The sequence below is a fragment of the Fulmarus glacialis genome, unplaced genomic scaffold (assembly GCF_000690835.1).
Source record: "Fulmarus glacialis isolate BGI_N327 unplaced genomic scaffold, ASM69083v1 scaffold21827, whole genome shotgun sequence".
Lineage (NCBI taxonomy): Eukaryota > Metazoa > Chordata > Aves > Procellariiformes > Procellariidae > Fulmarus > Fulmarus glacialis.
This window is the reverse complement of record NW_009222892.1, coordinates 2,551-13,684: the sequence shown is the minus strand read 5'-3', so window position 1 is coordinate 13,684 and position 11,134 is coordinate 2,551. Positions and strand designations below refer to the sequence as shown.

General features: G+C 38.6%; 1 protein-coding gene across 1 annotated transcript in view; it reads right to left on the bottom strand.

Moving 5' to 3' along the window:
* Window positions 1-8,499, bottom strand: part of PLCG2 (phospholipase C, gamma 2 (phosphatidylinositol-specific)) — a 59,133-nt gene extending 50,634 nt beyond the window's left edge. Inside the window, exon 1 of the mRNA XM_009581621.1 lies at window positions 8,304-8,499. Coding sequence (XP_009579916.1) covers window positions 8,304-8,499 — 196 coding nt within the window. The remainder of the gene's footprint in view (window positions 1-8,303) is intronic.
* Between the last annotated feature and the right edge of the window lie 2,635 nt (window positions 8,500-11,134).

The window sequence follows — 11,134 nt, the reverse complement described above, 5'->3', positions numbered from 1 at the left end:
CAGCAGGAAGAAAATCTCAGGAGAATTTAATAATCTTTGACAATTCTTTTTCATAGGTTAGATGAAAGATCAGTAACACTAAATGAATTTCAGCTGGCAAATGTATTTAAAAAGTGAGCCACAGCCATTTTGTTCTACAAACTCTGGAAAAATATTACAGAAAAAACAGAAGAAGAGAGACGATGTGAAATTATCAGTCCATGTTAATCCTAAAATAAAATGTTATGCATTGTTGGTCATACCTTTCTATTAAAAATGAAAAAAGGTGTAAGATAGTCCTACTGCATTAATAAAGGTCTGGACTGAAGAAAAAAAGCGATGGTTACTATGTGTTATTCTGAGGCATATCATTAACATCAAAAGCCTCAATTTAAGTAGGCTTTATTTCTCCACTTCATAATTTTGCAATTATGTTGACAAGAGGTCTGCATTTCTGCCATTCCCGAACACAACTATTTCATCCTCTGAGAAACAGAAAGTTTTCAGAATAAATTAATACTAACACATCTATTCCCTTTTCTCTTTCAACTTTACCTATTTTAACAGCATTTTAACAGCTGATATATTATATGACCTTTCCCTATTATATGACCCATGGCCCTCCAATGCTTTAAACCTACTTCTTGTTGTGTGCTTGCACAACTAAATGGTCACTACATTTTTTTTTCCTTGAGTATTTTGCAATAAATCAAGAACATCAAAAAAGATAAGTGATCTTTCTTTTCCAAAGATTAAGGGATTAAAATATGGTTTAAATCATTTTACAAAAGCAGGTCACCTCTTCACATCAAAAAAAAAAAAAATTCCTAGGTAATCAAAAAAAGAGAAATCATCTTATGTCCTCAACAGAATCTTCCTTGAAATGTGCATGCTTGTATTACAGAGAAACACACACTTGCACATTCAAGGAAGTCACCATGGATTTCTCGGAGCATAAATTCTCCTGGCTGTGAATCATCACTTAACACAAGGATTCACGGAAGAGTATGCAGAAACTCACATATTTTCCAGTTACTAATCAAATTCTAGTCGCCACAAACTTTCCCTTAATAATTGTCCTTAAACCATTTTGCATCTGATAAAGAATGAAATATCCATTACGGATCAGCTTCCTGGAGATTTACACTTTGCCACGTACTTGCTCTACAAGCTTAAACACCATAACCTCTTTGGGCCCTAATTTATTCATGTGCATATACCACAATACAAGGAAATTTGGGAGGCCTTATTTGGTAGTACTGAAAATACTCAGTCAGCAAACCCCAGGTGCCGGTCGCACAGACATGTCTCTTAGCAGAGTACTGACAAGCACTTCTCTCTCTTGGCCACCCCTTCCTTCCCCTCTGCCTTTCACTGCTGTCCAGTAGTTCCCTGCACCGCTATCTCAGCTATGACAGTATACTTGTTTGTGGGCCGTTTGGTATCCTAGCAAAGAAACAGCGCAGCAGCGTAGCTGACGTGGAGGCAGAAGTGACCCCCAGATACCACGGGGATGTACAACACACATCCATTGTGTGGCCAGCCTGTGACAGTTTGAAGTGTGGAGAAACAACACAGGGTGTGTGTGACCCAAGGGCCACCATGCAGACCCACGCACAGTTGTAAAGGGTAAACATACAATCAAAATACACAGCAGAACCATAAGGAAGTGACACGCTGAGCAGCACACTGCAATAAATCATGCTGGTAAGTCACAGCTTCACAGTCATGTATCTAGTATGCATAAATTAGTTTCTGCAAGAAAAGGGCCCGTTACAAATTAAAGAAGCAAATCAATTCCAAAACTGAAGCTTCCTTCTCTCATGTGTTGGTAAAGCAAAAGTTAGTTTAGCTCTACTGTAGTTCTTAAATTGCAAACCCATGAACGTACAATGGTCAATAAAACCTATGGGTAAACGATCCATAGCCAAGTCATCCTGGGTCCCACTTGCACTAGGGTATCACTCGATGAAAAACACACTCCCCCACCACACACTTTCTCCTGTTACATAATCAAAGTTGCCCAATGCCTTTCCTAGCACCAGGCAGCTTCTAAATCAGGCTGTGCTACAGCAAGGAAAAGTGGTGGGGGAAGACTGTGGTCCACCCTAGGCTTCTGAAGAGATTTGCTTATTTTTCCTGGCAACGGTATCTGATACCAGCTGCAGATGTTTTAGACCCATGGCCCTGCAAAAAGTGCTCCTTTATTTCTGTGCTTTTACACTCAAAATTCCTCTCAAAGATTAAATTACATTTTTACATTTACAATGCTTTGCAACAGAACTCCCATACTTAAACCAACTGTATAGATGAAAGAAAAAAAGCACAAAAAAACCACACTGGCTCAGAGTTAGGAAACTGGTGTTATTATGCTTTTTATATATTCAACAGGCATAGCAAGAGACTCCAGCAGACAGTAATTCAGAGCAGGAGCTAAACTTTGCTCTGGAGGAGCCTTTCATTCTCTCAACTGACTATCTGGACAGACAAGTGAGACTAGCCTTGTAAGTTATTAGCTTAATATTAGGCTGTGAAAATATCACCTCAAAATTATTTCACACACAGTCAGAAATACCATTCCTATTTATAACCCTCACTCCCCAAGACCCCATGCATTCTGCATCAGAGTCACTAATCTTTCGCCAGGTCAGTCTATCCATGGGGCAGTACTACTGCAACGCTCACCAAAACTTACTTCTCATCCAAGAAATAGAGCAAATTTCTCCTACTGAAATCAATGACAGGGGCTCCACAGAAAACAGAGTTAGTGTGCATACCAAGAAATATAAATGGGGGAAAAAAACCCCAATGGCTTCAAAGCATAGGTGATCTGATGAAGTATTAATACCACATTGCAATATAGAAAGCACAACAGGCGGGGGGGCGGGGAGGAGATGACACCAAAAACCACACAACTCCTCAAGGGAAAAACATTTGTCATCAGAAGTTAAACCAATCTTTTGGCACTGACAACCTAGGTAACTTAGGATCAACAGTGCTGAGATTCTGAGCCCCACCAGCAGTCCCATAGCCCACCTAGCAAACTTTAGGTTATTTTTAACAGTTTAAACTGAGGATAATGCAGAATACAAAGAAATGCCATTAATAAGTAAGAGGCAGAAGAAAAAGCTCTGACATTTTGTAACCAGCGTCCACAAGCATTTCCCTCAGATGATCTTAGAGCTATCAGGGCATCTAAAATGTCTCTACGTATAGAACAATAGCAAGATGACTAAAAGAAGCCCAAGCATGGGTGAACACAGTCACATCTAGCTCAGACCTGTTTCCTTCAGCTATTTGCATAGCTCCCTGCAGGCCCACATAAGGAAGCACATGTTGCTGGCATTCATTTTAATACCCTAATGAAACCCTGCATGCCAAGCATCCATGATAAAAACATTTCTCAAAGATGCATTGCTCCCTTCTATCCATTTCGGTTTTGACAATGGGTTGTGTTGGACCCAGCTAATGTAGGAAAGGCATACGTAAGGTACTCTGCAGTCTTAGCAGATGACTAAAAGAGCAGCAGCACTAAAAACCTTCCTGGCCTCCACTAAACCTGAAAAACACTCCACGATGGGCAGCCCCTCTCTTTTCACTGCTAATTTTTCCCCTTTCATCTAGAAGGAAGCTTGAAGCTCCCACAAAACAGAAAACATGAACAAATTTTATTTAACTTTTCTTGAAAGGTGCTCATTTACCAGTCTTTCCTAACTTTACAGGCTAAAAAGAAAGGAAAGACAACCCACAGCCACTTAACTTCATCTTTCTTTGGGCCTACAAAGCATTACATTTTACAACAGTGGAATCACAGTAAACCCAAGAAACGCAGATTGTACAAGAGGACAGAGTTTCCTTACAAACAGCAAAACCTGCTGTCTTCAGCAAGTCTGATTAGCTTGGACAAGCTCAACAGCTAGTTTGACCTCATGAAAATTGAAATACGATCCAAGAACTCACTTGACTTGAACAGCTCTTGGCTGCACAGCTCTACAGGAAAGAAAGACTGTTCATGCACAGGTTACCAACACCATTAGGACAACTCAGGAAGGGTGTGAGCAGACACTGATGGGTTGCTCCTTCCCCTCTCTTGCAGGTGGGCAGGGAGGACTAGGACTAGTAGAAGAGCTGGTACATAATGCTCCCTTTACAATTTGTAAAGCTAGAACATACCAGAAGCTAAAATAAAACCCTGTGTTTGAAGAATTACGAAATTGTATAGTCCCATTCTCAGCACCGCAGTAACTCCCAAGCTAAAAAGAAGTGACCAAAAACCTCAGTTGCTCTATTAAAGTGAGGGGACTTACTTGATATGTATCAGCTTAAAATTAGGCCTTTTAATCTACCTTTGAAATAGCATATCCTTCCCTAAAAGACACAAAAAAACTGTATTCTTTCATTTAGAGGAAAATACAGAGGTTTCTCCCCAGTTCATTTTTGTTAGAAAATTCCTTTTGTATATGGTGACTCAAGTCTTTCAGAAGGTCAATGTAAAATCTCCAGTACTTAGACATTGTGTGGTCTGAGTCGCACAATGAAGACAGAGACTGTTTAAACCAGATTTCCTAGCCTTTGTATATCCTCACTTCTTACCACACCAAAGGCCTGGGTCTAGAAAGGGTTTTCTAAAGAAAGGTATCCCTATTTTACTTACTCATCCAGAGAAACACATCTGCACCAAGCAGGAAACAGCCATAATTTTAGCAACTCTTTCGCTCTATTCTAAACAGAGATGCTGACAGGTTTTTAACGAAAGGGACCCTTTCAAGAGTAATGCAATTTAAAATACACAGTACTGCCACATTCGGGGCCATGGGGTTGTCTAAACATTTATATCGGTATAGCTAATCCTACATCTCCCTTGCACAGGTCAATTTATTCCAGAATAAGAGTAGCTGTCTTTTTGTTATTGTGAGGCTTAACTTAAATCACTTCCAAAATAGTATTAACCAAACTTGAAAAAGGCCCTTGTAATAGTTATGAGCAACTCTGGCTTAGAGGAATTTGAGTGCCCTTCACACATTTACAGCTCACCAGCAAGAAAATCAGCACTATGGCATCCAAAATTCCCAACACTATACAGGGCAGTTAGAGAGAGGAAAAAACACTTTTTTTTCTTAATTTCCAAAGGAAGAGTATTAAAATAAAGTATGAAAGTTGGTCTCCATCTTCTTTTTCTATTAGCAGCCTATTTTTGTGTCCCAAAGCTTAACATCTCTCCTCACTATCTGATTTAGAAACACAAACCCTATAGCAGATGCAAACATTCAGTTTTCTGCGTTCTGTAAAGACCAGTTGCCAAACTTGGGTTAAAATGGCACACACACAGCAGGAAGCCATCTTAACTTCCCCACTCATACTGAATACTAATTCTTATTGGACTGTAGCACATGCAAATAGCAACCATTAAGATCGCATCACGAATATTATTTCTTGTACAGCAAAAGCATATTAAACAATATAATACTTGAGATGATAATTCTATGCCCTCGGCCAATTAAAAAAAAAAAAATGTGGTTTTTATTTTTCACAAAGTCAATGCAGTTTTCCAGTGAATACTTGGGGTCATTCAGATATACATTTATATATACAAGCCAAACCAACTTTTCTCCTATCACAAAGTCGGTACCATCTCCTCAGTATAGCTCCAGACAAATAAAAATTTTAATTCCCCTGTCATCAGTATTCAAGAAGCCCATCCATTTAATTATAAAATATGAAAGGTTCAAATCCATAATTTTTCCACTTTTCAAGCAAAAAGAAAGCCTGAGTCGCAGTTAAAAGAAGCAATAGCAAAATCTAAATAAATAAATAAAACATTTCCTTCCTCTTCAGCAAAAACACTGTCAGCAAGTTAAAGCTGCAGTGGCTTTCACTTCAAGTAGATCAGATACAGTTCATGGCAAATTGTAACAACTGTTCACATCGTATTCTGAAACAATGCCTGCAAAATACGCCTTGGTTTTGGGCAGATTCATTGCTTTTTAAGACAACAAAATAATATTTTGCATATTTGTGCTTTAGACTATGACATATTCTCAGACCTAAAGTTTCCATCATTATAAAGGTCACTTAAATGCTGCTCAATTTAAAAAACAGCTACACTAGTACAATTTTCGGGGAGAGAGGCAGATGGCCTTTGGCTAAATCACAGGTCTGTATCTATATCCCCTGTTCTAGTAATGACTGCCTGTGTAACTGGAAGCAAGTCATTACCCTGCTGGACTATCCAGATATAAGAGTCAAATTACAATATGCACCTTCTTTTAAAAGTGTTAAAAACTATGCATAGAGCAAACTATTTAATTATCAGGATGTACTACCACAAACACACACCACCCCCAGAAAGCATTGATAAAAGAAGATTACAAGTCAAGCACTGAAAAAGTTGACCCCAAAATCTGGAATGCACAGCCTGTACAGCTTTAAATTCGGCCCCTCTGTGCAAATGGCTACAGTAAGTCTTCAACTACATCATCACGTATTGTTTTTGCCAGAGGACTCTAATGCCTCGTTCACCCACTAAGTGGTCATTTTCTATTTTGTTTTAATCTTATTGCTCTGTGTGTAACCCCAGGCTTCATAGCCAAGCATATTCAAGCCATGTTCTCATAAGTGAATTATTCATCTCCTCTCAGGATTTTTTTTTTGGCACACCTCACTTTGAGATCTGAGCATACCAGAACCAGTAATGTACTTGCATTGACACGCGTCATTATAGGAACGGATAATTACCCTCATTTTCCACATGAGAAACTGGGGCACTGCAAGATTATGATCCAGAGTACCTGTTAATTAGGGTATCCAGGCCTGTTTGCTTTTTCCCACAACACTGCATATGACCACATTTTCACCACCACTGATAAAAACATCCTCCAGACAACTGGTCTTTCATTCCATTATATTATATTTCCAGTTGCAGGTCCAGTCTGTACAAGGAATGAGACAGGAACCAATGGAAACAGTAGCAAACAGAGATTTAATACTTGTAAGTAAAGAGCATGAAGGGAAGCTGCACAGACAATCCAAAAACCATGCAACTTCTCAGTCCCTGTCTTTGCAACCTTACAGATCGATGCATTTTTAACTTACTGTGTATTCACCAAAAAAAAACTTCTAAAAATCCACAACTCAACAGACAAACTCCATTCTCCTCCTTCCCGGTTTCTCTTACATTAGTGTGTACTCACATCCCCGGAGAACACCAGGAGCATAGCTCCTGTCTGTTGCACTACTGGAGTAACTGGTGCCAGTCACAGTCACTCTGTGTATGGGTTAGCACTGAAACAGTACAACAGACACCTGCTCAGCCTTCGCAGCTCTCCAACTCCAAACTCCAACTTCTTATCATAGTTTCTTTTCCCAAATAGCCCCAGTTCCTCAACTCCAAGCTTCTCATATTAGCTGAGGCTGACCAATAAATGATTCTGGCAATTCAGGCAAACAATTCAATTCTTTTATTGAAGACAAACACCATTTAGCAGTTGCATAGTAAAATCATGCCCACAAGAAATAAAAAAAAGTTACCATATAGTCATATGCAAGCACTGTAATTACATTATACTAACAGGAGCTTTACAAATCCCAAAAAGCGGGCTCAGGCCCTCAAGGCTGAGCTTGGTTGACATCAGTCATGTTCAGTAAGAACTGAAGATTAGTCTCACTTTATTCTTCTACCATAACTTTTGCAGTCCTATGTAGCTTTACACTCCCCTTCTATTTCCCGACCTTGTTATAAATAGTGGGTTTAGTCAGTTCAAATATCAACTAAAGACACAGTATCGACTCAGGACCTTGAAACCATCTCTTACATCTCACAGCTTCATCCTCCTAAGTCATTGGTACTTTCCAGTAATGGTCCTAAATAATGATCTCTATCCTGAAACAGCAAATTCCCTAAGAAAACAGAAATTTGAATTCTTGTATTTGGAGGTTTTTTCCTTTTTGGAGATAGAAGGGGTAAAGAAGTACTAATTGCCTGAATTTACAAGACATCTTGATGCTTAATGATGGAAAACAGTTGTCACTCAGTAACTCAATTCATAAAGAACAGAAGCACCATCATATTCAAAGATGAAAACTTTGAGAACAGGACTTAGGGTAAAAGCATGTTAATCATATTTAAGTAGTGTTACATACCTAAATAACGAGCTGCAGAAGATTCTTCACCTACATTGCAACAATTCAGAATATTCTCAGCAAATTACCAAATTCTTTTCAGCCAAAAACTTCATTATGTTAACAAAGGCTCATTAAATCAGTATTTGACAATTGCATCAATTTATTAGTAACTTCAAGTTCAGGTACACTTTGCAAATACTCACAGAAACCTTCAATCTTGTCAGCTGTCTTGCTCCATGCTACCTGCCTGGTTTCCATTATGACTTGAATAGTCCTCCTTTCTGGACTACTCTTCTTAAGACTGAATATTGTCATAACAGTTCCCAACTCCAAGGTCCTTTTGATCTGGCTTTTCTCATACTCCGGCAGCACTCCATAGTCTATACTCTTTCTGGGCATTTTTTTTTTTTTTTTAAATCAAACTTCTGTGGTTTTCAGTGTCCTGGGGGAAAAAAAAAAAGGGAGAAAATTAAATATTTAAAACAGCATTTTTATTTCTTTAAAAATCACATTTGTGTAAGTTAAAGCTACCTAATAGAGATTCCTGCCAATTCAAATACAAGGCAGATACACAGCTAACATTAACAGCATCCTTTGCACTTTATCCTGAAAGAAAGTACGAACAGTCTTTACAGAGGGCGGCACCAGTGACACTTTGGTAGACACGCTGCTGCGAAATCTATTAAAAACGAAGAGCTGGGTGGAGCAGCTACTGCATGCAATGAATTGTGATCTAAACTTCTCAGCAAGACCAATGCCTCTCTTCTAGCTGCACCATACCACTAACTGCTTCCTCAGCCTTCTAATACAGAAGTACGCTGTGTTCCAGACCAAAATAAAGTAAGCCAAGGTCTGTTTAGCCCAAATACATAAAAATCATATTAAGGGGCATAACTGCCTGTATGCTTTTGTGCATGCACATCTTCAACTGCATGTACAATCCCATCACTACAAATACAGATTTACATCTCTAAAGTCTCAGCATTATGACAGAAAAAAAGCAGAAAAAAACCCAAGAAAGAAGACCTGGAAGAAGTATTAAATGTAAGTATACCTGAGTAATAAGGACAAAAGAGCAAAACACAAAGAATGCAAACCATTGAAGTGCCAGAGAAAATAATACCTAGGTCATAACAAAGAAACCATTTAAGCCTAAATAAAACTAAAGAACACATCGGAAACATTTAAAAAAAAAAAAAAAAAGTGTTCAAACCGAAGCAGAACTATGTTAAAAATCTTTTCTAAAGGAACAATATTTGGTATCTCTGTAGCATTTTCTGCCACATTTTCTGCACCTGTCCTAACCAAGAAATAGCGTAAATGTAATTATACTGCGCAAATTGCTTTGACCATGGCAGTTTATTTCACTTACCAAGCCTCCAACTTTTTTGCCAGTATAACCAGCAGCTAAGGAAGGATTACTTCCTGGGACAGTTACACAAGCAACTCTTGATTAGATAGCCAAAAATGGTACCTAGTACAATTATGAATAGAATCCTCTTCTGTAATATCTAGCAGGTTTTCCGTAGTAAGTATATCACTTACAAATTACACATGCATATCAAATGTAAAATGTAAGCATAACACACCACATATTCTGTCCAAATGCACTTTTACCAAAACAGCACTTCATAGCACTAAGAAGTAAGAATGCACCTCCGAAGCCTTCAAATAGCAATACTGGTTTTTCCCCAGAAAATGGCAACTGTTACTGGTAGGTCCAAAGTAAGATAGACTTCCTCAAAGTTCAACCCTGACTATATTTACCTTGATTTGATGACTTCAAGAGTCTCCTAAGACATCAAAAAATGTGCACTTCAACCCTACCAAATTCCTTTCAAACATCAGATCTGCTTTTATTTATTTTATGCAGAGTGAGATACGTTTGCTCACAGACATGAGCTGACGGACATGAATTGACATAGAGACAGAAGCAGCTCTTATCAGAAATCACCATTCCTACAGGAATTTCTTTATTGTTTTAGGGTATTTGTAGAATTATGTTCCATAAAGAACTCATGAGTTCTATGCGAACTGGAAGTTAAACTTTTCATTCTTGAAACTGAGGATAATTTAATTACCACTACTGTAAGAAATATCTGGAAATCCATTTTGTCCTAAGTATTGACAATCTAGATACCAACATGAGAAAAGAGATATTTGCAACAGATTTGAATCATACTCAAAATCTTTCTACTCTCCCAGGATTTTTTTTTTTTTATATTCCCAGTGCTATCTTCAGATAACCAAAATGCTGTCCCCATGGTGAACTGCAGCAGGTTTGTTCTTCTTCTTGCCCTGTACCACTAAAGAAGCATCAGTTTGCTGCCTGAAGAGACCTCTGAAATCTCAGAAGCGTCACAGGCTCTGCAGCCAGTGTTGCTGTCTTCTTGATATTACATCAGGAGGAGCGAAGAAGTGCTGATGATTGAAGCCTAGCAATCCAATGACAAGATAAGACAAGAAATAATGACATGAGCTTGCATAAACTCGTGCACTATATGAAAACTTAAACCTATATGAGACCTATATGAGAATTTAAGCCAGCTAACTGTCTTTCTGAGAGCTGTAAAGAAAATGAGGGGAAAATACGAGTAAATACAAATACTGAAACAAATGTTGGCTATGTCTAGAAAGTCTCAGATTAGGCACTTTTAAAACTTCATGGCTGTGTTTCTCCTACACAGTCTACTTCTCCTTACTCACATGTCAGGTGGCAGGTATTTGTGTGCATACACTTGGGACACATCTTGTCACAAAACAGCCCAAAGAGAGATGCGTACACAGCAGCTCCCTTAAATATTAGCAAGTTTCTGTGCTTCGGTCTCCCACACATCTTTGCATCAAACAGCTAATTACAAGCCTGATTACTCCTCAGCGAGATTATTTACAAACAGGATGCCTGGAACCTGCTCTTTCACCCATGCATAGAGAAGGAAGTGTATCATTTTAACACAAGTAGCAGAAGTTGCTGCCACACAGTTCCAAATCGCCCCCCTTAATCACATCCCTGAGTAGGACAGGTTTAAAGAAT